The sequence below is a fragment of the Meleagris gallopavo genome, chromosome Z (assembly GCF_905368555.1).
Source record: "Meleagris gallopavo chromosome Z, MGAL_WU_HG_1.1, whole genome shotgun sequence".
Taxonomy (NCBI): Eukaryota; Metazoa; Chordata; class Aves; order Galliformes; family Phasianidae; genus Meleagris; species Meleagris gallopavo.
The window spans coordinates 9386590-9411992 of NC_139435.1; the positions used below are offsets into that span (position 1 = coordinate 9386590).

General features: G+C 55.3%; 3 protein-coding genes across 6 annotated transcripts in view; 2 read left to right on the forward strand and 1 right to left on the reverse strand.

Moving 5' to 3' along the window:
- Positions 1-4140: 4140 nt before the first annotated feature.
- LOC723980 (avidin) lies at positions 4141-5425 on the forward strand. Its single transcript, XM_003213390.5, has 4 exons — positions 4141-4306; positions 4392-4602; positions 5083-5203; positions 5291-5425. The coding sequence occupies exons 1-4, from the start codon at positions 4184-4186 to the stop codon at positions 5334-5336; spliced, it is 501 nt and encodes a 166-aa protein (XP_003213438.2). The 5' UTR covers positions 4141-4183; the 3' UTR covers positions 5337-5425.
- A 1744-nt stretch (positions 5426-7169) lies between these two features.
- CREB3 (cAMP responsive element binding protein 3) lies at positions 7170-12008 on the reverse strand. 2 transcript variants are annotated; one of them, XM_085212731.1, is made up of 9 exons: positions 11520-12005; positions 11170-11443; positions 10843-10955; positions 10484-10576; positions 9971-10077; positions 9374-9442; positions 9141-9225; positions 8935-9016; positions 7170-8521 (listed from the first exon to the last, which is right to left on the reverse strand). In XM_085212731.1, exons 1-9 carry the CDS (start codon positions 11655-11657, stop codon positions 8148-8150), a joined length of 1335 nt encoding a protein of 444 aa, XP_085068857.1. In that variant the 5' UTR covers positions 11658-12005; the 3' UTR covers positions 7170-8147. The 2 variants fall into 2 exon arrangements, with proteins under 2 accessions (XP_085068857.1, XP_085068858.1); XM_085212732.1 differs by lacking the exon at positions 9374-9442 and having other exon boundaries at positions 11520-12008.
- A 194-nt stretch (positions 12009-12202) lies between these two features.
- Positions 12203-25403, forward strand: part of TLN1 (talin 1) — a 31100-nt gene continuing 17899 nt past the window's right edge. The window contains exons 1-18 of one of the 3 annotated variants that reach the window (XM_085212727.1): positions 12203-12360; positions 15630-15793; positions 18559-18656; positions 18775-18904; positions 18991-19143; positions 19286-19428; positions 19586-19713; positions 19972-20032; positions 20312-20416; positions 20993-21148; positions 21326-21427; positions 21589-21665; positions 21827-22007; positions 22156-22269; positions 22523-22631; positions 23341-23549; positions 23670-23768; positions 23965-24015. In XM_085212727.1, coding sequence (XP_085068853.1) covers positions 15664-15793; positions 18559-18656; positions 18775-18904; positions 18991-19143; positions 19286-19428; positions 19586-19713; positions 19972-20032; positions 20312-20416; positions 20993-21148; positions 21326-21427; positions 21589-21665; positions 21827-22007; positions 22156-22269; positions 22523-22631; positions 23341-23549; positions 23670-23768; positions 23965-24015 — 2046 coding nt within the window. In that variant the 5' untranslated portion in view covers positions 12203-12360; positions 15630-15663. Of the gene's footprint in view, positions 12361-15626; positions 15794-18558; positions 18657-18774; positions 18905-18990; positions 19144-19285; positions 19429-19585; positions 19714-19971; positions 20033-20311; positions 20417-20992; positions 21149-21325; positions 21428-21588; positions 21666-21826; positions 22008-22155; positions 22270-22522; positions 22632-23340; positions 23550-23669; positions 23769-23964; positions 24016-25403 lie in introns of all 3 variants that reach the window. The other 2 variants (XM_085212729.1, XM_085212730.1) reach the window with 2 other exon arrangements.

Sequence of the window (25403 nt, forward strand, 5' to 3'; positions counted from 1 at the left end):
CACCTGGAGCGCTGCGTCCACAGGCGGAGTGCTCAGCACAGCAGAGACGGGGGCCTGTTGGAGAGCGTCCAGAGGAGGGCCGCACAAAGGATCAGGGATGGAGCAGCTCCCTACGAGGACAGGCTGAGAGAGCTGGGGCTGTGCAGCCTGGACAAGGGAAGGCTGAGGGAGACCTGGGGGCGGCCTGTCTGTGTCTAATGGGGGAATGTAAGAAAGACAGGGATAGACTTCAGCAGGCTGTTGCATCATGCTCAGCTTCTGACATGTTCCCACATTAGATCACTATTTCCAAATTGGAATGAGATGGATTTGAAGGGTGGATTATTTGATGGGTGTGGAATTGGTTGAATGGTTGCAGCGAGAGGGTTTTGGTCAATGGCTCTATGTCCAGGTGGAGGCCAGTGACTGGAGTGCTCCCAAGGATCCATCTTGTGACTGACATTCTTTAACATTTTTATCAACCACATTTAATTCACCCTCAGCAAGTTTGCTGATGACACCAAGCTGAGCAGTACAGTTTTTATGGCAGAAGGAAAGGATGCCATTCAGAGGACCTGGACACACTCAAAAAGTGGGCCAATGTGAAACAAATGAGATTGAACAAGTACTGTGTTCAGATTTAGGCACTCACTACAAGAAAGACATCGAGGCCGTGGAGTGTGTCCAGAGAAGGGCAGCGAAGCTGTGAGGGGTCTGGAGCACAGGGCTTATGAGGAGCGGCTGGAGGAGCTGGGATTGTTCAGTGTGGAGAAGAGGAGGCTCAGGGGAGACCTTACTGCTCTCTGTAACTACCTGAAGGGAGGTTGTAGTGAGCTGGGGGTCGGCCTCTTCTCTCGTGTAACTGGTGATAGGACTAGAGGGAATGGTCTCCAGTTGTACTGGGGAGATTCAGGGTGACGTTAGGAAATACTTCTCCAAAAGAGTGGTCAGGCAGTGGAACGGGCTGTCCTGACCCTGGAGGTGTTCAAGGAACATTTAAACATTGTGTTGAGGGACATGGTTTAGTGAGAACTATTGGTGACAGGTGGATGGTTGGACTGGATGATCTTGTAGGTCTTTTCCAGCCTTGGTATTCTATGATTCTCTGATCCTGTAAGTGCAAGGTGTTGCACTTGGGTCAGTGCAATCTCAGGTGTGTACACAGACTGGGAAAAGAACTCCTTTAGAGCAACGCTGCAGAGAAGGACTTGACATGAAAGATTTAACATGACCCAGTCCTCCCCTACTCTGCCCTCATGAGCCCCACCTGCACTACTATGTAAAGGTCTGGGCCCTCAGCACAGGAGGGATGTGGAACTACTGGGGCTGGTCCAGAGGAGGGCCACAAAGATGTTCAGAGGGCTGGAGCACCTCTCCCACAAAGAAAGGCTGAGTGAGTTGGGCTTGTTCAGGCTGGAGAAGAGGACCTCTCATTGCATCCTTCCAGTACCTGCAAGGAACCTACAGGCAGGAGGGGAACTGATTTTTACACAGTCTGATAGTGATAGGATAAGGGGAAAGCTCTAAACTAAAAGGAGAGATTTAAGTTAGATGTCAGGAGAAGATTGCTCACTAAGAGAGCAGTGAGGCCATGACACAGACTTTCCAGAGCAGCTGTGGTGCCCCATCCCTAGAGGTGCTCAAGGCTGGGTTGCATGGGGCCCTTACCAGCCTGAGCTGGTGGGGGCAACCAGCCCATGGCAGGGGTTGGGACTGGGTGGGATTTGGGGACCCTTTCAACATAAGCCATTCTATGGTTCTATGAAATGACACCAAGCTGCCTGGGAGGTTTCCAGGGCTGGCTCCATGACTGGTTAATCAGCAGTAAGGCTGATTAATGGAGTAAAAGCTGGATTCCTTAGTTAGTTGTCACTTTTACTCTAAGCCCACATCTCTTGTGATGGCTGCACTGAACTGGTTTTGGGGAGGTGCCCTTCATCCCTCACCTGTCAACCCCTTGCTGTCTCCCTGTGGACACTGCAGTGGGACATCCCATCCAGGGCCCTGCATTCGCACTGGAAGCACGGTGCAGTGCAGCTTCCCAAACCCTCATCCACGGGTGCCATGGCTTGAGTTCAGCTGTGGCTCCAGAGTGTGTGGGTGGTGGCACAGTGCTGGCCACCCTGGGGACACCGTGCCCATGTCACACTGCTGCCTGCATCCCTACCACCTGTGCCCATTGTCTTCCCTTGTAGGACTGAAGAATGGGTGCCAGGACAGGAGTGTCTGTTCCTCGCCAAGGAACAAGCCGTTCACCCTCACTGGCCATCACCACAATAACCACATCCTGATCCAAACAGGCAAAGAACAAAAACAGCTGTGAAAGCCGTCACGCTTTCTTAGAGGCTGCTTTTATTGCTGTGACCTACTGGCATCGCTCTTTAAGCTTATACAATGAGCTGCCTACAGGCTTTCATTCAAAGGCTGGGAAATTTGGTGTTACTGTGTTGCTGGACAATTCCACTATTTTCTTTTCTTACTTTTCAAGCACTTCAGTTAAAATTGTATCTTTAAGAGTCAGCTTTTGGAAGGGTCCATGTGGACATGTCTGTAGGCTGGCGTGGTTTTGGTTACTTTGGGCAACCAAAGAGAAGTCATTTTCTCCACTGTTTGTGGAGAAATGATTCCCAGGGCTGACTCAGCCACAGGGCTCCTCCTGGCTCCTGCCTTGCTCAGCACCCTTATCTGAGACTTGCCAACAAATCCACCTTCAAGATACAAGATGCACCACTGGGCTCAGTGATGCTTGTGGGTCCCTTCCAACTTGGGATATTCTGTGATTCTGTGACTCTAAAGGTCAGTGGTAATGGCAGTGTTGTAGGTTCTATTCTGCTGGATTAAGCCTGTCCATGTGTGAATGAGCTGTACCTGAGCAGCCAAAGTGAACTCAGCAGCCTTGTGGGAAAGGGAAATTTAATGTGCAGCCAATTCCCAGAAAAAGGCAAAGTAAACACTGGGGCAGGAATTTCCTACAGAAGAGCAGCCAGGAAAGGCCAGCCAGGCACGGCTGCTGTCACAGAGTGGGGAGTGAGCAGCAGGAGCACAAGGGCTGGGAAATCCATCAGGAAATGAACCATAGGATGTGGCCCCTCATGGAAGTGCAGTGTTGGTGGGTCTGCCCACCAGAGTGATGGTAACAAGTTGACACTGACTGATGGTAACAAGTGGCACTGAGGTGGCACTGGGGCAGCTGTCCAGTGCAATTCTCAGCAGTATGAGCAGGGATCAGTTCGGTAATCAGAGCTCAGAAGTGAGTCTGAAGGGAAAGAGAAACTGACCACAGCAGCCAATTTTCTGTTTCCCTTACAAGAAAAATAGGGAGTGCTTTCTGACATGCAGGTCACCATGAGGTTGCGGTGTGATGAATGCAGAAGTAAAACACTCTTATTTTAACAGACCCCTGGAATGTTGCGAAGGAACATATGAGAAAATGCAGTGCAAAGCAAGTTACATCAGCCTCCCTGGCCAGCAAAAAATGTAACAGAAGGGGAAGCATGAAAATACACAAGAAAAGCAACTGTAAGACCCTAGGACAATTGCAATATTCGTTGGCAATAAAATATAACATCCAAGATATTCAGGGAATGCTTGTTTTTCCATAAACAATATTGTTTCCTCCAACAAAAGCCAATTTGTTAAAACAACAATGAACCTGCACACTAGCTCTGAGCAAAAGGAACCCAGGTACAGGTGGGATTTGTGCTCTTCGCTGCCTTCTGAGTGCATTGGGGTCTTGGGGCAGGTCTGAGCCATTGGGTCTGCAGCAGGCACCCTGAGCCTGGCTGCACACAGGACTGAACTGTAGGGAGCACATGTTGTATGCCTGCAGACCCTTGCAGTCTGGTCCCAAAATAGTATGCATGATTGAGCAAGGTGAGGAAGAATGGGATGGGACGTGGGTACTGCCATTCCCAGATGGGCATTAATGATGTCATTCACCATGTGTATGGCTCTGCTGTGATCAATAGACAGCACAAGAGTGACCAGAGAAAAAGGGATTTTCCCCAGCTGAACATCCTGCTGCCAGCTTCCTTGAAGGGTCCTGCACAAACATGAGACGTAAGCAAGGAGGGTCAGTTTCAGCACATTATTTTGGAAATATGTTTGCAACCAGGAACAGCAAATGTGGGCTCACCCAGATTGCATAACACTGGGCAGAGTCACTGATGGGAGCAATAAAAAGGCGAGAGAGCGTGCAGGAGGGATGAGTCCTGCCAGGAGCGCACCCGGCTGTCCACCTGCTGCAGACATGGTGCACGCAACCTCCTCCCTGCTGCTGCTGCTGCTCAGCCTGGCTCTGCTGGCTCCCGGACACTCTGCCAAAAAGGTAACGGGATGGAGCTGGGAGTGGGTGCCCCTAGGTGCCCACCCCTGCCTCCTGCCTGGCACTGAGTCCTCCTACTTCATCCCAGTGCTTGCTGACTGGGAAATGGATCAACGACCTGGGCTCCAACATGACCATCGGGGCTGTGAACAACAGGGGCGAGTTCAGTGGCACCTACCACACAGCTGTAACAGCCACATCAAATGACATCAAAGAGTCACCACTGTACGGGACCCAAAACAACATCAACAAGAAGACCCAGCCTACCTTTGGCTTCACTGTCAATTGGAAGTTTTCAGGTACTTCTCCCCCAGCCTCCCTGCAATGTTCCTGCTCCTCTGCTGCCCTTCCCTGTGACATCCCCTTTGCTCTCCTGCCCTTCTCCACGACATCTCCAATGCTCTCCTGCACTCCCAACAGTGCCTCAGTGCTCTCCTGCACTTTCCTACAGTGTCCCTGATGATCTCTCCTCCTCTCTGTGGTGTCTCTGATGATTTCCTAGCCATACCTGTAGTCCCTCCAATGATGCCCTGCCTCTCATGGCCCTGGTGCTGCCCCATCCCCTACTGTGTTCCCAGCAGCCCCATCACTTCTCCCAGAACTGCTGGGCTGCTGTCACCTCCTGGTCCAAGGATCAGGGGAGGTGCTGGGGATGTCCCCAGTGGGCAGGGACTACTCAGACAAGTTGTCTCCAGGGCAGAGGGACCATGGCGCTGGCACGGCACTGCCCTGTGTGGAGCTCATGACTCCACTCCACTCATCTGCCCTTTTTCCCACAGAGTCCACCACTGTCTTCACGGGCCAGTGCTTCATAGACAGGAATGGCAAGGAGGTCCTGAAGACCATGTGGCTGCTGCGGTCAATCGTTGATGACATTAATGATGACTGGAAAGCCACCAGGTGAGCCCAGGGCAGGGGAACATCGTCCCAGGTAGTGACCTAGTGGCTGTGCACTTCCCACCTTACATCTCCCCTCTGTCCCCACAGGGTTGGCATCAATGTCTTCACTCGCCTGCGCTCAGTGAAGGAGTGAGGATGGCTCTGCGAATCCCACATCAGCAACAATGCTGCAGTGCTGACGCTGCTTGTGACATTCCTCCCAATAAAGCTTTATATCAGACACACTGTGGCTCTTGCAATGTCCCTTTGGGCTGCACTTCTGGCTCCCACATCCCCCGGTCGCATCCCTGTTCCTCTCCCCCCACCTGTCCCACACCCCATGACACTTGTATCACCACATCCCCTGTGCTACCACAGGTACTGCTCAATGCCTTTGAGACTGCACACATTTGGGAAGTGTGTTGGGAAGGAAGGTTAGGAAGTCAAAAGGGAAGAGAAGACGGGCCGTATCTGCTAGTGTGTGCAGGGGCTGTGTGTGCATGGGCCCACAGAGCACAAAGGGAGGGCTCCAAACCCCAGAGCGTGCAAGGAAAGCTGTCAGGGACAGCTCTGCCAGGAGCTTGCAGAAATAGCACACTTCCTGTTCCTCTGCCTTGCAGGAATAAAACGTGAGCCTCTTTGATCGAAGGGCTCATTCCTGGCATTTTTATCATCGCTGCCCCTCATCCCACAGTGGGAGGTCCAGGCTGCATTTCCTTTCCCCTGCTGGCTTACAGCCACTTGCTGTGGCACAGAAGTGAGAACAAAGCAAGCAAGGAGGAAAAACAGCAGTACTAGGGTAGAACAGGCTATGAAAGCAGATCAGCGAGCCCTAAAGCCCCCTACTATTCTACCCAGTACAGCTGTGGGTGTCGAAATGCTCCAGACTCTTCAGCTCAGTATCTTTCTGCACAGAAGGGTTGTGCTGGCTGGTGTGGCCAACACACTGTGCCAGCAGCGTCAGGTCCAGTGCTTTCTAAGCAGAGCCCCACACTCCTGGCCCCAGAGCGACTGTGGTGTCTGCTCCCAGCACTGCTGGCAGCACCACCCGCTTTGCTTTCGGATCACTCAGAGGGATTTGGGGTAGAGCTGGGCCAGCACCAGGGGCTGCAGGTAGCATCAGTGCCATTACGCATCTTAGCTTTTACTTGTGAAAAAACACAACAAAATTCAGCCAAGACTCCTACACCTCCCCACCACTGAGCAGGGCTCCTGGGGCAGGAGGTGCAGTGACTCCCAGGGTGAACATGGCTGCCTTCCCAAGGCCAGACTGAGGTACTGCTCTGAGCTAACAGGATGAGGCAGCTCATCCTGTTAGAAGCATGCTATTGTCAGTTCAGAGACATGGCCCAGTCTTGAGACATCCTTCTTTACTTTTTCTCCTCCGTGATGAAATCTGGCATACACTTCGACTTCTTGCCCATCTGCACAAGGAACTTTTCATACAAGCATGTGCTGCTTGCCTCTCCGAGTTCCTGCACCCCAAACCCTGTGCAGGGCTTAGCAGCCTGAACTCCACAGCCACTGATGCCTCTTTGGATCCAGTGATCCCGCCTGACTCCAATACATAGCCTTGAACTAGCAACCATCACTTTCCTAGCAGGCAGGGCCCTCCCCATTCCCCCCAGCAATGGGGCTATTGCACCACTCCAGACTCGCAGCCTTCCTGCAGTTGTGCAGTTCTTCCTTATGAAAGCAGAGGTGGGGACAGACAGCAGTTACTTACAAGGGAAGCTGCTCAGTTCCGTTGTGGTAACAGCATTTCTGTGTAGCATGGTGCTGTGAGCACTGTCACTGTGCATGCGTGCTGGCAACATAAATTTGTCCTGAACTATTTTGAGGATATTTGCATGCCCCTGGCCTCTGCTGGGCTGGGAGCAGGGCTCCTGCACTCAGGGTTCTTTCACAATGCTCCCAACCCCTTGCACAGCCCCCATCCTCCTCTGGTCAGCCCAGCCCCAGATTGAAAAGACCATGAAGTGCACAGTTACACAGAGGACACGTTTTATTTTCCCATCATTAACAAGGAAATGTCAGTTGCTTAGATCTAAAGTAGGACAAAGAGATATGCTCAACAGGTACCACTCAACAGTACTCCAGGAAAGGCCCTAGTGCAAAGCGCTTCTGCTCAGCCTCACAGAGCAACCAGAGCCAGCAAAAAGCCTCACTGGTCACCTGAGTTGCAGAAAGGAAAACCTTCAGAATAACAGGCTCTGCTGCAGTTAGTAGTCTAGCAGAAAGCTTCCTCATCTCCCTGAGAGGCAGAAGCCCAGCTCCCAGAGCTTTAGGAGAGGAGAAGCTCAGGCCTCTGTGACAGAACGAGCATGCACAACTTGGAAAGAACTCCCCATCATCTCCTCTAGCTAAACCAAAAGCTGCACCCATGGCTCAACAGTGAACAAGAACACAGGAAGTGCAGGGTCTGTTGCAAGGGCAGGACCACTCCCTGTCAGGGCACTAAAGATCAGCATCACACTGAGAAATCACAAATCACTGTAGGACTAAAGATAAGGGACAAGGGACATGCGGTTGTGGCCACCAGATGCAGTAAGAAGCGCAGGACCCAGCCTGTTCACTTCCACCTGGGCAGGAAAGAAGCGAGGCAATGGCATTCATCAACAGCAGCCTGCAGGTACTCACACCTCAGGCCCAGATGCTTTCAGCTTCCAGGCCAGAGCCCATCCCCAGTGAGTCTGAAGGCTTGCCCAAGGCTGCAGGGAACAACGCTCCCTGAGCTTCCTACCACATCTTGGATAGGAGCCTCTGTTACAGATACACAGAGCAGAGTGTAAGGACAGATCATCTCTAAAATAATTCCTCTCTAAAATGATTCCTCCGAGCTGACAGCAATCAGGAAACTGTATAAAAGCATTTGCTTTTACAGATTATCTGTTAACATACTTCTGGCTGACCCTCCCCAACAGAGTGCCCAGCCTCATCCTGTCAGGCAGCAAGAAGGGGATGGTCACATCTCATCGGTGTGGTGCTGCTGGATGACAACACTGGTGGTGTGCTCCACCCACTCCTGACTCTCATCTTTCCATGGTGCCAGCACCTCCGACTGCAAGGCGTCTCTCTGGGAGTGCTGCTCCTGCGGCTGGGGAGGGCCCCGTTCAGAGCCTGCTGTCACAGGAGGGTCAGAGGATGAGTTGCTGTTGAACGCAGATCTCGGATCAGGCTTGGGTGGACTCTGCCCCTCTTCCCGTGACTGATTGAGGCTGCCCAACAGTGAAGTGTCTTCAGGCTCTGGACTGAACCTCTCCAGTACAACTTCCTCCTGCACAGCGGGTGCTGCCTGCCAGACCTTGTTTGGGAACTCACGAATCTGCCGTGACAGAACTGCAAAAGAGAGAGAGCCAGCTTCAACACTCCCACCCTGAGAGCAGGATGCATCAACCTCTCACGGTCCTGCAGGTCAATACAGAACCTGCGAGATAAACTCAAATTGTTCAGTTGGGGCTGCCTGCTCCCAGTGTGGCACAGAAAGAACATTGCACAGCTGCCAGCCATTAGCACAGCCTGTGTTGCAAGCAACAGAGGAACTCTGCAGTTCTGGTGGTATCACCCCTAGCCCTAGGTGAGAGGAACAAAGAATCTGGAGACAGGCTAAGAAAGGGAAGGAAAACCAAACTTGCTCATCTCAGGCAAGGGGCTCTTGGGTTGGAAGTGCCCCAAAGTTCAGGCTGTCTCTGTGGGAAGTGCTCTGTTCTTGCAGACAACGTTTTTCCTGCAATCATGCTTGGGGAACTCACCTCTGAACTCTGGCTGTGGCCCTTTGTTGCCAAACGAGTAGAGGCTGGGTGAGAGAATGAGGCAGAAGGAAACGACAAGGACCTGAAAACAAAGAACAGCAAAATACATGAATAGGCATCAAGAGCTGCAATAAATGCTTGCCTGCCAAGCTTATGGGGACAGCAGAGACCCCTCCATCACGAACACTGGGGCTGAAGACACTCACCATGATGCAGGTGCTTGCTGTGGTAGTTTTGGTTGTGGACTGTCTTACCAAGGCCTGCAGTTTACGCAGCTGCTCCAGCAGAGACCTGCAGGATAGCAAACAGGGCAGGTTAATGCAGCAGCTGAGGCATGAACTGTGCTCCCCTCCTTCACAGTCAGTGACAGAATACAATCCTTGCAGAGGGACAACCTTCCCCATCACATCTCCTGCCATGTCATATAACAAAAACTCACATGTTCTGCTTCTGCAGGAGCTGCACCTTCTTCTGCAGCTCATGGTTTTGGGCTGTGCAAGCTGCTACCCTGCCCAGGACAGACGAACAGCAAGGGAGAAAAACAGAAAGGTTTTAATTTGTTAGACAACACAGGGACTTCTCTTGCATCCCTTTTCATGGGATCAGCCACCGCCCCTGAGTGGCTGGGGCAGATGGAAGCACTTCTGGAATCTACTGGACATCAAGTGGAGCAAAACCCAGAGACCATCCCTCACACAGGACATGGGGAAAAAGGGCGGGGAGGAAGATGAAGTCTTTGCTGTGTCCCTCAGGAAAGCGCCATACTAATCTGTAAGGATGCTTGCTCCTGGCAGCACAGCAGCAGCAGTGTTCAGAGATACCAGTCTGTACTGCAAACTAGCCTGACACGGAGAACATGCTGCACCTAGCAGGTCAGCACCTGACTCAAAGTGAGCAGCCTCTGGGTCTTCTCCAAGTACAAGAGAGCAGGCAGACTACGCCACAAGCTTCTGACCTCCCTCCATGGTCTGCTTATTTTCTGCGCACAGTGGCAAGACCTCAGCAGTAGCACAGCACAGGTACTGTGTGCTCATACCTGTTCTCCAGGCCATCAACATAGATCTTCTTCCTGAGACGACTATCCTGGGCTGACTGCTTGTTCCGGATCTTCCGACGCACTTTCTTCAAAAGTCGCTCCTCAGCCTGCAAGAACCATTTCTCATTAGCAGCCAGCCCTGGATGAAGGCAATCCAGCCCTTACAAATCCTGTGTAGCACTCGGCCCTGCTTAGAGAAGCAGAAAGCAATGTACTTTTGTCCTCTGTCCCTTTCAAACCATTGAACAAACTGCACAGGTTGCACAGCAAACTCTGGTCTGCTGATAAGACTGGCAATTTCATAGCGTACCAGAGGACTGGGTCACACTGGAAGGAGATGGAAAACACACAACTCAGGAAGCACCAAGTAAGCAGGATGAAAAAGGCTGAAAGCAATGGTGGTGTAGGAGAGCACACTGTCCCACCACCAAGGCATCATCCTGCATTTTCAGCACTGAAGAGCTGAAGGAATCCAAGTCTGCTTGGGAGTTAAAGGCTGCAGTGAGGACTCACTTTGGTCAGTGGCAGACAGGTTGGTAAGGAAACACCATCCTTCTCCAGAAGCTGTCTCTCCTCCTCAGTCAGGACCAGCTCTGGGAAGTTGGACTGAAAGAAAAAAAAAAAAAAAAGAAAAAAAAAAATCAAACAAACAAGAAAAATACATCTACTGAGAACACAAAATAAAGGGAGTCCATTACTAGGTAGAAAAAGTGTGCAAATTTTTCAGAACAAGAATCGGCTCTCCCAAAGCAGCACCACTGTCTCCCTTAAAACATTCCTCGAGTGTCCATGCCCAGAGAGAAAGGGAGATGTGAGCAAAAGCAAACACAGTGCCCAGAAGTACACGCTTCCTGAGGCAAAAGACTCAGTACCTGCATGGGGGCTCCAGGTGTATGCTGGGGTCCAGTATCCACAGCAACAGTGACAGGAAAACTGCAGTTCTGTTCCAGCGTCTCATTTGTGCCTTCCAAACACATCCACGTCTCTGGGTAATAAAGGCAGAATCAAGGTTTGGGCCTTAATAAAGCTGCACAAAAAGCTCACCAGACAGATTTGATCAGCATGAAATCAGTTATATGACAGTGAAAAGCCACCATGCTCATCTTTCTCCAACATTACTTTGTGTCCCTACACCAGATCTCCACACTAGGCACAGCACTGCCTGCAGCTAGGACAGAGGGATCCCACACATCACTTACCGAGGTCAATGGAAACATCTCCTTCTGCCATGTCAGACCTCACGCTTTCCAGTGCTGGCCAATCTTGATGGAGAGAATAGTTGTGATCAAACTGCACGATGTCTGAGCTCTGAGGGCTGCTGGCAACATCACTGCCTGAGCTGTGGAACGGGTTCTGATCCTCAGAAGTGCTGCTGTCACTATCAGCAGGCAAACAGCCCTGCAGCGGGCACGGCTCGTCCTCAGGGGTGCTCAGCAGGTAGCTGAAGAAGCTATCCATCTCCTTGTCCAGGAGCTGCGGAGAAAAACCTCCAGCTAAGCAGGAGCCAACCCTCCCGCCAGCACTCGGCAGCGGCTCCTCCGCGACCCACCTCGAACTGCGACTGCATCCAGTCCCCCAGCGGTGAGCGGTCCCCCGCGGGGCTCCCCGCCGCCGGCGCGTCATCGTTCAGCAGGAAGTCGAGCAGGTCCCCGTCCGACAGCGCGGCCAGAGGCTCGAGGCCCGCCATCGGAGCCAGGAAGCGCCCAGCCCCAGCGGGAAGGAGCCACGAAGGGTAAGAGCGCAAGGGGGGGGAAGCCGGGCCTGGGCGGCGCCGGGAGGACGGGGGGCGGGCCGGGCCTCGGGGCCCGGGCAGCGCGAGGAGACAGAACGGGCGGGCCGCAGATACGTTCGGTGCGCAGCGCAGCCGCTCCAGGGAGCGCAGGGGCCGCCGTGGACCGCCGGGCCGGGCCGGGCCGGGCCGGGCCGCTCCTCTGCTCCTCCGCCGCCCCGCGCCCAGAAGCCCGCGGCCGCGTCTGCCGCTCCGCGCCCACCGCCCTGCGATGATGTCACCGTCGCCCGGCAGCCCCCGCGCGAGGCCCCGCCCCGCCGCGCCCGGCCCCACTCCCACGTGACGCGGGAAGCGCGGGCTGCCATTGGCCCGTGGCACGTGGGCGGCGGGCGCGCGCGGGCGTGGCGGTGGCGGCGGCGGCGGATCCGTGCGGCGCGGCCCTGGGCCGCGGGCGGGCGTGGGCGGGGACCGAGCGCGGCGCAGCGCGGCGCAGCCCGGGGGCCGGGCCGGGCCGGGCCGATCTGCTCCGCTCCGCCCGGCGGCGGCGTCGCGCCGCGCCCGGCGCATGCGCGGCGGGGGGCGGCGGGGCGGGAAGCGGGCGGTGCCGCTGCACTGCCGCACAGCCTCGGCGGGCCCCGGCGCGCTGCTCGGCCGCGCTCAGGTACGGCACCGGGAGCGGGCGGCGCGGCCCCGCCAGTGCGGGGCGACGCCGAGCAGGGATCAGGGGAAGGGGAGACCGTTTGGAGCACGGCGCGGCGGCTCCGCGGCGGCACGCGGCGTGGGGTGGGGGCTGCCGCCGTGGGGCCGGCGGGGTGCGGGAGGGAGCGCCGCTCGGAGACCCCGCGTGCAGCTGAGCGGTGCGGGGCGAAGCGCGCCCCATCCCGGTGCGGCCGCCGTCCCTCGGGCGCTCCGTGCGGGAGGAGCGCGGCCGCATCCTGTTTCCCGCATCCGCGGGGCGGCCGCGGTCCCGCGTGGGAAGCGCGGCGGTCGGTCCCCGGAGCGGAGCCCTCGCCCGGCCCCGGAGCTCCGCGCCCCCACCCGGCCCCGGGGCTGCATCGCTTCCAGCCCCATATTTGGAAGCGATGCCGCGAGACCGGGACACCCAGTGTGGGCCGGCGGGCGTGGGTGCCACTGCGCTGCGGGGCTGTATTTCAGTGCGAGTCGGGGCGTGGGAGAGTCGGAGCATCCCCTGTCCACGCCGTCACTTTAGGATGCGGGTGGGGAGGGTGGGGCGCGGTGCGCGGCTCCGTGCTGCAGGGGGCCCTCCCGGTGCCGTTCACCGGGGACGAGGTCACCGGCCCTGCTGTCAGTCCGCTGCCACCCGGCGCCCATCCCTGGCGGGCATGAACCGGTCGCGGCTGCCGGAGAAGAGGAAGCGGCGTGAATCAGCCGCGCTGCGTGGGGCTGAGTCACCGCGCCACGAAGCTGCCCGCTCGGGATCCGCGGTGCTGCGGGGCGTGCGGGGCCGGCGCTGCGCTGCGCCTCTGGGTTAAAACATTAACTTATTCGGTGGAGGAAGAGGAAGGCGTCGGAGCATGAGACCTCACTGCGCTGCGCTTTCTGAGATAAAAATGAAAAAACAGAACAAAACAAAAAACGCACGCACACACACAAAAAGAAATCCAGAACAAAGCAGTTTAAGTCCTTCCAGTGCTCCACCGTGCCGCGGTGCGAGGTGCTCCCCTCAGGAGCGGAAGGGCTGCGGGAACTTCCTGCGGTGTGGTCGCACTGCTGCCCCTTTCCCCGGGCTGAGAGCAGCAAATTCGGTTCCTTCGGGAAAGCTCTGCGGCCTCTGGATGTGTGCCACCGGTTTGCAGAGCAGGCTGCCTGCAGGCACAGCCCGTGAGGCACAACCCGGTTGGGCTCTGCTTTGTTTTCTTTTTTCTCTCTCTTTTTTTTTTTTTTCAAACATAAAACTTTCTCTGTACCCGCGCTCGCAGCAGCGCTGCTCTGAAGCCGGGAGATATAAATACAGCGGCGACGTCATGGGGTGGAAAATCGCTCTGTGCCCCGGGGAAGGCGGTGAAGGCGTCGCGGGGAAGGGAAGAGAAATGCAGAAGTGCCCGCAGCCGCTGCACTGCTGCTGTGCTGGCTTATCTGCCTCGCCTACCAGCGAGCACTGCTGACTTGTTTGCTTTCCCTGGAGGGCGGCCAGTCCTGAAAATTGGTGTGCATTCATTACATCGTTTGGCTTTTTGTTGTGTTTTTCTTTCACCTCCTGGTGGGGCAGCCTGGGGCTGACGGTTCGCTTCTTGCACTTTGTGCCCACAGCAGCACCATCACAGTACAGCCTTTGTTGCCGGTGCTGTCTCTGCACTGGTGCCTTGGGAACACGGTGCTGCTGTCATCAGCACAGAGCCCCACATCTGCTTCCTGCCGCACCGGAGCCTCCGCAGAGCTCGCAGAAGGGCTCTCGCTGCCCTCCGATGCCCAAATGCGCATGCTCCCATCCCCTGCGCCTGACCTGTATAGTGTCCCCGCGCATACCCCAGTGCGGAAATGTACCCAGGTCTTTCCAGTGCACCCCGGGGTGCTGCCATGGGGATGTGGGAGGCGGCAGCCGAGCAGACGTTCAACCCTCACATCATGCCCCGCCGCCACGTTGTTATGGGACTGCTCTAAATAGCAGAGACCACTTCTGCTTTAACGCGCTGGTGGAGAGCAACGCACAAAGCATTTCCTCAGAACGTAGGAAGAGCAACGAGCCTCCGGCTTCTGCATGGTTTAAGCGCCTTGCACAGAGCTATTTGGGGCACAGTGTTATTTGGGGCGCAGGGCGGTGGCCACGTGCGGCTGCTGATGGCCCCACAGAGCCGGAGCTGCCCCTGTCCCATTGCAGTTTCCCCTCCGGCACATCGTGCAGCCAGGGGCCGAGTTCGCCGATTTTGCAGAAATTCACGAGGCCGGGCCGCTTGGGCGGCCGGGTGCGGCATCCCGTGTTTTCTTTGCAGTATTGTCCTGCTTTGGGACAGTTTTAATTTCTTCGCCTGCCTCTGCGTTCCTCTTCCTCCCCGCTCCCTGACCCTGCCCTGTAGGCAGAAGCGGGGGGAGGGATGGAAAAGGCTCAGCACTCCGCTCCGGGGTATTTTTAGATTTAGGGAAGAGGACGATCCCCGTCCCGCCGGCCGCAGCCGCCCCGCCCGTCCGTCCCCTCAAATCCCGGCGGCCCCTTACGGCTCCCGGCCGTGGGGCTGTGGGGCGGCTGCGTGCGGGGCCGTCCCGCTCGCGTTGCATTCCTCGTCGGCGGGGGCCGAGGGCCTCCGACGGGGCTCCTGCGCCGCATTGCCGAACGGCTCAGGAATGCGCAGCTGGAGCGGCTCCACGCGCTGGTGGAGGCGGCACCGCGCTCCTCCCGAGCAGAGCCCTATGTCCGCCGGGATCCGATGGGGAGGAAGCTCCGGAGTGGACTGCGGCGAGCTGGGTGCTGCCCCAGCCCCTGTCTCCTCGAGCAGCGCCGTGTCTGCTTCCTGGGGTCCCCACAGGGCTCCCTGCTGGACCCCGATAGAGGGGTCGGACCACGCACCACGTGAGGTCTTCCTCTTGCGGTTTCTTTGTCACAGTTTTAATTAAAGCCCCTTCCGTTGCACAGTGCTGCCTTATCTCAGCACACTACTGACACACATTTCCTCTGTGCTGTGGGTGACAGCTGTGAACGAGCATAGCCCGCTTGGGGACACTGGGTGCATGATGAGGGCACAGCAGCTCCAGGGCTCTGCATTAGTAGGCCAGGCTGGGAATTCCATCTGAAGCCCTTCAGTCCGTACTCCTATTCTCCACCACCATCACCTGCTCCTGGGTTGGGACCCGAGCTCTGGTCTCTGCTCCCCCACCACCTCCAGGCACCTGCAGAGGGGTGAACACCAGCACATTCCACCCAGCATCGTGTCCTGGTGCCTGGCAGTGGGATCTGACGTGTTGTGTCCTCAGCAGGTGACACAGGAGTGGGGATAGCCCGGCCGCCACCATGGTTGCCCTCTCGCTGAAAATCAGCATTGGCAATGTGGTGAAGACGATGCAATTTGAGCCCTCCACCATGGTGTACGACGCCTGCCGCATGATCCGGGAGCGCGTGCCCGAGGCACAGATGGGACAGCGTAAGTGTGCGGTCTGGGGTTCGTCCCCTGCTCTTTTGCAAGTGTGTTTCTGCTTCCCCAGCTACACCTCCTTTTTTCTCTTCTGGCAGCCCTGGAATTGCTCTCATTGCTTCTCACCTGCCTGTGATGGGTAGCTTTTAAGCACCCATAATTTCAGCACGCTCCTGCAGCTTTGGACAAGCCCATCTTATTTCAGGCTGTGCTCTATGACCTGCTCTGCTCTGCTGTTTGCATCTCTAAAATATATGTGTAATGGCTCTTCTCACCTTCTCTTTCCTGTTCTGTCCCCCCGAGGTCTGGGTTTCTGCACCCACAGGGTGTTTGCTGGATGCTCCAGGGCGATGAGAGAGCTCATTTCAAGGCATCTTGTAAGCCCTGGGTGAAGAAGTTTGATTCTGAGCTTGGGAAGCTTTGTGCAAAATGAGGACTTTGCTGGAGCGTTCGGTGGTGTTATCTTGCTGGAGTGTTTGTCAGTGCACCGTGGCTGTTTTGGAGTTCTGTAGACAGAATCATAGAATTGTAGGGGTTGAAGGGACCTCTGGAGATCATCTGGTCCAACCCCTTGCTAGGCAGGTTTCCCGTGTTAGAGCTTCGCTCGCAGGAGGGATGCAGGTCCCTCTCTGCAACAACTGGAGGGGTTGCTCTGGTAGAGCTGTTTCTATGAGCCTTGGTTCTAGCGAGGCGTAGGCTCCCAGACATGAAGGAATTGCTCAGCCACACAGGGCGGCACAAAAGAGCTCCAAGAGGAGCAGACTTTACCTGAGCCCAGGCGCTGTCACCTGCTAAGGTCACTTGCTTCAAAATAAGTAATACACGAGAACAGGCAATAATTCCTGCAGCCCAGCAAGTGCTGCTTTTGATCTGCTCTAGGCTTCCCATCAGCATGCAGCGAGTCGTAGAAAAATTCCTCCCAGTAATGTGGGAAGAATTTTGGGGACTTGGAGGGGGGGGGTAGGAAAAATGCATTGGAAGTGAAATGTGTGTCCATCGCTGTGAGCCTTTTCCCTGCCTCCTGTCTCCTCTCTCCTACATGCCTGCACAAAGTTGGCCAGGACTCTGTGGGTTCCAACAACTGTGGCGCTCCCAGTGGGTGTTCCTGTACCATATAAGTTAACTTTTCCTTTCTTGGGGAACATATACCCTCCCCGGCAGCCCTCTGTGGAGCCGTGACGTGCTGCCGTTGTGCTGAGCTTTGTCAGCTCTAATATCTCCCTGCTGCCGTCAGACTCAAAATTAAGTGGGTGACAAAGCACTTTGGGACGCTGAGCTGTCCCAAGGATGGGCACCACCAGCTCCAGGAGGTGGTAGGAGGGCAGCAACATCTGGGAGCAGGAGATTCCTGGCGCAGCAGAGGAAATGCCTTCTCGCTCTGCACAACCATGGCTTTCAGTTTCGGAGGGGGACAGGGTGTTTACGCGGATCTGCAGCCATTGCACTTCCTGCCCTTGGGTCCGTGCCAGGCTGCTCATAAAGCGCAAGGAGAGAGCCTTAAAGGGAGCCGCTCGGCCCCAGCTCTGACCATTGCCCTCTGCTCTGCTGGCAGCAGCTGAAGCTCAGCCTTGCTGCAAAGGAGCCTTTGGGTCCCTGCGTTCAGGCTGCAATGCTAGGAATCCCCAAGGCAGTTCTTCCACTTACCTGCTTTTACCTCATCCCTGCCACAGAGCTCACCATTTTCTCTTGTTTCTCTTTGTTGCCATTACCCAGTGACATTTGTCAGTCTCTTTTGGAACTGCTCTGCTCCTTTTCCAGGATGCTGTTACAGTTTCATCTGAGCATGTTTCCCAGCAAACCCCTCTGAGCCTGCTTTCCTGCCCCAGAGAGGAGTCCCGAGCTGCTGGGGCAGTTGTTGCCCTTTTCCCTGCCTTTTGCCTGGGTTTTGTGGCTGAATGCTGCCTCTCTGCACAGTGTGCTGAGCTCTGGCTCTGCTCTTGCCCTGCCCCAGGAAGTGCCTCTCTCCTTTGCAGGGATCTGAGTGAGCTGCATGGTTCTCAGTGCTTTAGAAAGACCCTCTTAGAATTGGCTTTGGAAATAGCTTGCTTTTCCAAAAGCCAACAAAGGGCAGCCTCACTGGTTCCCCGCTCCATTCAGCAGGATCCCCTGCACAGCATGAGCTGGGCAGGCACAGGGCAGCTCAGGAATTTCCCCCTCCCTGCCTGCTTACACAACCAGAGGTTGCTGGCAAGGAGCAGAAGGGCTTTTCCCAGGGCAGCACTTCTCGCAGCAGCAGTGACAGGGCTGTCCTTGGGCAGCAGCAGACCCACCCTAGTGGGCAGGATTGTAGAACATCAAAGTTCTGTACAAATTCACCTTGTAAACCTCCATTACATCCTTCGTCAGTCCCTCATAGCAAGCAGCTGCCCCTCTTGGAACCATCACTTCTTCTGCTCTTTTGGTGTGTTTGCAAACTCTGCTTTGTTCCCTGCACCCTTCCTGGCAATGCTCAGTATTTTATCATCATCTTTTGGTTGTTATGTTTTGCATCAAACATTTTAGAGCTGTCAGCCACCACTCCGAGCTCATCTGTCAGCTGTGACTGCCATTTTCCAGTTAGCACTGTGTGGGCATGCTTCAGATGAGCTTTCCTGCAGACAAACAGATGTAAAACACCCACCCTGCAGAGATTGTTTGCCAGCTTTTTGCCCACTCAGGCTTTCCCTGATCTCATGGCCACTGCAGTCAATTCCAGCAGCGTGCAGGGGTGCTGCTGTACCATGCACATCCCAGTGGCCCCATCCAACCACACAGAATCTCTCTGTGTTTTCCAGCCAATGATTTTGGGCTGTTCCTCTCGGATGAAGACCCAAAGAAGGGGATCTGGCTGGAGGCTGGGAAGGCACTGGACTACTACATGCTTCGCAATGGGGTAAGCATTCAACCAGCACTGTGCGTGCCCCATGGTCCTGCTGAGGAGATGGGAGCCAGGGGGATGTGGTGTGAGGTACTCAGTATAGCTACTGGAGTTGTGCTGATTGTTCATGTAGGATACTATGGAGTACAAGAAGAAGCAGCGGCCCCTGAAGATCCGCATGCTGGATGGGACTGTGAAAACTGTTATGGTTGATGACTCCAAGACCGTCACAGACATGCTGATGACAATATGTGCTCGAATTGGTGAGAGGAGGGGTGGCAATGTGGGGCAGAGAGGAAGGTGGAGTGTCAGGGGAGCAGCACCAGCTCAGTGGTATGTGCTCCTGCAGGCATCACCAACTATGATGAGTACTCACTCGTTCGGGAGATCATGGAGGAGAAGAAGGAGGAAGTCACTGGCACCCTCAAGAAGGACAAGACCCTGCTGCGGGATGAGAAGAAGATGGAGAAACTCAAGCAGAAGTTGCACACTGATGACGAGTGTATGTGCTGGCAAGCTCTGGGGACAGAGCCATCCCATGCTGGGGGTGGTGGGAATGGCAATGAGGCCACTGTCTGTGTGTCTCTGTGTGTCTGTCCCTGCCTGGCTGTCTGTCCCTGCTCACACTCTGCCATCACCTGCAGTGAACTGGCTGGACCATGGCCGGACTCTGCGTGAACAAGGCATCGATGACAATGAGACACTACTGCTGCGACGGAAGTTCTTCTACTCTGACCAGAACGTGGACTCACGAGATCCTGTACAGCTCAACCTGCTCTACGTGCAGGTACAGCAATGCTGCCCTGTGACAACCCATCAGGTGTTTGGTCAGGAGCAGCTAGGGGGGCATTTCAGGTGCCTGGCTAGCTCCTCTGTGCTAGCACAGATCCCACCAGATGTGGAAGGGAGCAGAGCAGACCCCAGTGTCTTCTCTTTCCATTTAGGCACGCGATGACATCCTTAACGGTTCCCATCCCGTCTCATTTGACAAAGCGTGTGAGTTTGCTGGCTACCAGTGCCAGATCCAGTTCGGGCCACACAACGAGCAGAAGCACAAGCCAGGCTTTTTGGAGTGAGTGTCCCAGGGTGTCCCTTTGCGCATGTGCCAAGTTCCATCCCCCAGGGCATCATCATCCCAGAGAGTGGCTCCAAGGTTTTGGGTTCTGGAGTTGTCATTAGTTGCAGTGACCTCTCCCACATCCTTCCTGTTCCCAAAAACACTGCACCGTTGAGGTTTTGTGGAAGGCTCTGTGCTGAGCGTCTTCGTAGAGGAACACAAATGCTGGCTTTGGGCTGTGCTGTGGGAGCTGATTTTGCTGTCTCTTGGCAGGCTGAAGGACTTCCTGCCGAAGGAGTATATCAAGCAGAAAGGGGAACGCAAGATCTTTATGGTAAGTGCGAGGTTGTGGTGAAATCAGGCTTGTCACTCCTTGCCAAAGGTTTGGGCTGCTATTGTCCCAGCACATCACAGCCTGGCAGGTGAGGAAGAGGAGTGTGTGGCTGTAGTTGGGCACATGTGACAAATATGAAGTTCCAGGTGGTCAGAGGGATGATTTGGGTGGGGAACGGTGGGGAACGGAACACTAGTAGGGCAGGAGGAGAGCCTGGAGAAGCTGTGAAGGTGGTGATGGCAATGTGGTAGCTGACCTGATGTCCTCTGGTGATTACAGGCCCACAAGAACTGCGGGAACATGAGCGAGATCGAGGCCAAAGTTCGCTATGTCAAGCTGGCCCGCTCCCTCAAGACCTATGGGGTCTCCTTCTTCCTAGTCAAGGTAGAGCAGCTCTGCAGTTCTACTTCTCCTGCTGCCTGACTGAGTTTTCCTTTTCAGCATCTCTTCATCTTTCCCATCTCCATTTACTCACCATTTACCTCTCAGTCCACATTACCCTAGCTCTCCCTGTATCCCTGCTATCTGCCTGCCCTTCTTCAAATCACAGAACCATTGAGGTTGGAGAAGATCACTAAGGTCATCTAATCCAACCACCAGTCTGTCCCCACCATGCCCACTAACCACATCTTTCAGTGCCATATCTCCACGGTTCATGGACACCCCTAGGGATGGTGACTCCACCACCTCCCTGGGCAGCCTGTGCCAGTGCCTTACCACTGTTTTTGAGAAGCAACTTTTCTTAATATCCAACCTGAACCTCCTCTGGTGCAACCAATGGCCAATTTAAGGACTTTGTGGCTTTTTATCTGCACTGCCTTCCCACCCAGTTTCTGCTTTTCCCCAATCCTTTTCAAGACCCATGTGGTAATTACCACACCTGGACTTGTGGCCCTAGGGTTGCTTGCTGCCCACACGGCTCTTTGGTGAGCCCCCTAACCCCTTTGTCATGTCCTGCAGGAGAAAATGAAGGGGAAGAACAAGCTGGTGCCACGTCTGCTGGGGATCACTAAGGAATGCGTGATGCGTGTGGATGAGAAAACCAAGGAAGTGATTCAGGAGTGGAGCCTGACCAACATCAAGCGCTGGGCAGCCTCCCCCAAGAGCTTCACTTTGGTAGGAGCCAGCCCCAGCTCTCAGCCCTCTGTGCCCTGCTCCCTTCCTCTCCTGGCCCCAAGAACAGGCAGAAAGTGGCTGGCACAGCACTGGCCATGGTGCTTAGCACATACCAGAGGGGCTCAGGATATGTGCCAGCATCCAGCCTTGGTGCAACCCTGTGCTGTGCCCTTGTAGGATTTTGGAGATTACCAGGATGGCTACTACTCGGTGCAGACAACAGAAGGGGAGCAGATCGCCCAGCTGATTGCTGGCTACATCGACATCATCCTGAAAAAGGCAAGTTCAGGGAAAGGCAGCTTGCTCTTCTCCTTGGCTCATGGTGCTGCTGGGAATAGGTGGGGGGACATCCCATGGACTTGGCAGTTCCCCAGCCTGGGCAGCAACAGGGAGGCTGTGAGGTGTGCAGTGACCAAAGCATTTTCTCTTTGCCTTAACAGAAAAAGAGCAAAGACCACTTTGGTCTGGAGGGAGATGAGGAGTCTACCATGCTGGAAGACTCGGTGTCTCCAAAGAAGTAAGTATCAGGAGCAAGTTGGCTGCCAGGTGGCATACCACAATTCAGCCCCTGGCATCTCTGGGCATCCTTCAGCCTTCAGGGCAGCGCTGTGGAGAGCAGCCAAGGTGCTTGTCCAGGGAGGAGGAGGATCTCACTGCTGCTGTTTCTCTTTATTCCAGGTCAACCGTCCTGCAGCAGCAGTTTAACCGTGTGGGCAAGGCAGAGCTGGGCTCGGTTGCACTGCCAGCCATCATGCGCACAGGGGCCGGAGGGCCAGAGAACTTCCAGGTGGGGACAATGCCCCAGGCCCAGTTGCAAATCACCAGTGGCCAGATGCATCGAGGGCACATGCCTCCTCTGGTAGGTGCTTCCAGGGTAGCCAAGGGATTCATGCAGACCCATCCTTCTGGCCTGGCATTGGCTTGTCAAGGGGAGCAGGGGCTCTGCAGTCAGCACCTGCCTAGAGCACTGTCCCAAGCAGCCCCCTCACTCTGCTCTTGCCTTGCAGACTTCAGCACAACAGGCACTAACAGGTACCATCAACTCCAGCATGCAAGCTGTGAATGCAGCCCAGGCCACACTGGATGACTTCGAGACCTTGCCGCCCCTCGGGCAGGATGCCGTGAGTGCCTGGGGAAGGGGTGCCAGGATGCTGGGGCTAGAAGTTAGCTGGTGGGGTAGGTGAGACAAGAAGTGTCATCAGTTCATGAATTTGGGATACTCAGTCTTGGAGCTTCTTCTGTGCTTGTAGCTTTAGGACATGCTGAGGGGTTTTGGGTGGTGGCAGCTCTTCCTCCATTACCTCCTGTCTCCTTTCACATCTCACTGCAGCTCCCAACTACCTTCACCTCCTGACCCTCTTCTCCTCATTTCAGGCTTCCAAAGCCTGGCGCAAAAACAAGATGGATGAGTCCAAGCATGAGATCCACTCCCAGGTGGATGCTATCACTGCCGGCACAGCCTCAGTGGTCAACCTCACTGCAGGTAGGGCAGCAGTGGACCACCTCTCAGCAGAAGGCTTTGGTCTCTCATTGTCCATTGCCTTCCTTAAAGAGAGCATATATATGGGGGTGAAATCAACTTTTCACATGGGCAGACAGTGATATGACGAGGAGGAACAGCTTTAAACTAAAAGAGAGGAGATTTAGATTGGATATCAGGGAAAATTTTCACTGGGAGGGTGGTGGGGCACTGGCATTACTGTCCATAGCAGCTGTGGTGCCCCATCCCTGGAGGTGCTCAAGGCCAGGTTGGATGGGGCCCTGGGCAATCTGTACTGCTGGGGGCAACCAGCCCATGGCAGGAGGATGGAAATTAGTGGAATGAGTGGACTTCACAGTCACTTCTAACCCAACTCACTGTATGATTATATGAAGGTTGAGGTTTCTTCCTTCTGGAATGAGGCAGCCTGGCTTAGCCAGTGCTGAGTCCAGACTGCTTCTGGTCTGCCCGGAGAGCTCCCATGGTGACTGTGGATACCCCAGCATCATTGCTCCCCATCCTTCCCCTTCTAAGTTTACCTGCTAGGAGTATATTTGTCCACTTTCAGCTGTAGTAGCAGCCACAAGTGTGCTCCAGCTCCAGGGAGCTTCTCGTGAATCACACTAATTTCAGGCACATCTACTCCAGGCACAGGGTTGGGTGCTTCTGATGTTTCTCCAAGCATCCCCACATCCCTCTCTTTTCTATGCAGGGGATCCGGCTGACACAGACTACACAGCTGTGGGCTGCGCTGTCACCACCATATCTTCTAACCTGACTGAGATGTCCAAGGGCGTGAAGCTGCTGGCTGCCCTGATGGAAGATGAGGGAGGAAATGGGCGGCAGCTCCTGCAGGCAGCCAAGAACTTGGCTAGTGCCGTCTCAGACTTGCTGAAGACAGCACAGCCCGCCAGTGCTGAGGTGCGAAGGAGCAGGAAGGACTGGCGGGCACTAGGGAGCTGAACCAGAATGGATGGGAGCCATGGGAGCAGCTTGGTGCAGGGCTTGCTCAACCTGATGGTTTTGCCTCTTTTCTTGCAGCCCCGCCAGAATCTCCTGCAGGCTGCTGGCCTTGTGGGCCAGACGAGCGGAGAGCTGCTGCAGCAGATCGGGGAAAGCGACACTGACCCTCGGTTCCAGGTGAGCGGCTCTGGCTGTGCTTGGGGACATACGCTTGGAAAATCCTTCTGCCCTGCACAGGAGCCCCAGAAGAGGTCCGTGCTGAAGCTTGACCTGTGCACAGTGACTGTGCCGGGGGAGCAGACAGGCCAATTCCCATCCCTGCCCTTCGATCCGCTGTCATGTAATGCCTCTTATCTTGTGGATTCCCATGTAGATGCCCGAAAGCCGGCGTGCTTGGATCCCACCCTCCTCAGACCCAAAGACGGTAAAAGGGGGCTGTAGGCATGGCTTTGTGATGTCCGCCCCTCTTGGATATCAGGGCTGCTCCTCTGGAAACAATCAGTTGAATTCTTTGGAGATGGGTTCTGGTGGAAAATCTGCTTTTCTCTTGATCAGCTCTCAGAAGTCCATGCACTCGGGTCAGTGCCCCCGCTACCACCTTGTGCCTGCAGTGCCTGGCTGCCCAGAACAGGGATCTGGGACAGCCAAAGCCATGTGGTTGTTGTTTTTGCTGAGCTGAGCTCTTCCCATGCTGGTTTCCTGTAGCTGTTCAGCACAGCAGAGGCAGCAGAGGGAACCTGACCTAGTGTGGACCAAAATGTGCTCATGAAATGAGGTTTCTGCTCACTGCAGCTACATGGCCTCAATATGATCAGCAAAGTCTGGAGAGAATACCAAGAAGAGCAGAACAGCTAGTGGGGGGATGCAATGAGACAGAGGCAGCATGTGGAGGAGCTAGCAGGAGGAGTTGGGGGGACAGCTCCTTCCTGGGGGCCCTCACTGAAGACCATGCAATCCTGTATGCAACTAGCACAGGGCAGGGGACAGGTTTAGAAACATCGTGGGATGTATAGCCTGTATCACAACCAGACCCGAGTGTATTTGCTTCCTTCCTCCAGACTCTTCATACTGAGTGGCTGCTTCTCTGCCTCAGGCAGCTGCTGTGCTTTTGGGAATTGTGGGCTCCAGAATTTGGTGCATGTGCTCTCCAGACTGCTGCCATGTCTGACAGGGTGATGGACAGCAGCAGGAGTGGCTTTGGCTTGCAGTAGGTGTGGGGATGCTCTGATGTTGCTTGGTGGCCAGTGGCGTTGCTGTAGGAGGGTGCGGCTTTAGGGCTCATTCAGGAGTCTGGTGGTGGTGTGTTTGTCTTGTTTATGTTCTGCAAGCATGCCCTCAGAAGGAAGACGGGCAGTGAGAGGAGCTGTGACCCATACACCTTGCCCAAGCTCCCTGTCCCAAGCACTGCTGGTGGCATCCAGCAGCGTGGCATGAGGGCGAATCCAGATGGCTGCAGTGTGCTGGGCATCCTGCCAGGAAGATCCTGCTGTGTGCTGCAGGGCCTCCTGGCAGCGTGGGGCCTCACTGCAGGTTCTGGCTGTGGGATGATCAGAGGTGCTGCGTGGGTTGTCCCTGTGACAACATCATGGGCGGTGCTGCTGAGTTGCTCCAGGCGGTGATTTTGGCCATGGCAATGTCCTAGTGCTGGTAGATGCCACAGCACCCAGCTGTAGGGATGGGCTGGAGGTGTTGCCAGGCACACACCAGGAGTTCGGCGCAAGGCAGGGGTGGCGGAAAGGCCCCCTGATCTCATGTTTCCCTGCTGAATATTTCACGAAAGCCATGCAGGCGGCTGTGCCTGGCTCTGTGGTG

Excerpts from the sequence above, each read along its gene's own strand:
- LOC723980 (XM_003213390.5), top strand. The coding sequence starts at position 4,184 with ATGAGTCCTGCCAGGAGCGCACCCGGCTGTCCACCTGCTGCAGACATG. Across the intron at positions 4,307-4,391 it reads CCGGACACTCTGCCAAAAAG|TGCTTGCTGACTGGGAAATG; the intron begins GTAACGGGATGG and ends ACTTCATCCCAG. Across the intron at positions 4,603-5,082 it reads TGTCAATTGGAAGTTTTCAG|AGTCCACCACTGTCTTCACG; the intron begins GTACTTCTCCCC and ends TTTTTCCCACAG.
- CREB3 (XM_085212731.1), bottom strand. The coding sequence starts at position 11,657 with ATGGCGGGCCTCGAGCCTCTGGCCGCGCTGTCGGACGGGGACCTGCTC. Across the intron at positions 11,444-11,519 it reads GGATGCAGTCGCAGTTCGAG|CTCCTGGACAAGGAGATGGA; the intron begins GTGGGTCGCGGA and ends TTTTCTCCGCAG. Across the intron at positions 10,078-10,483 it reads CCTGTCTGCCACTGACCAAA|GCTGAGGAGCGACTTTTGAA; the intron begins GTGAGTCCTCAC and ends TGGTTCTTGCAG.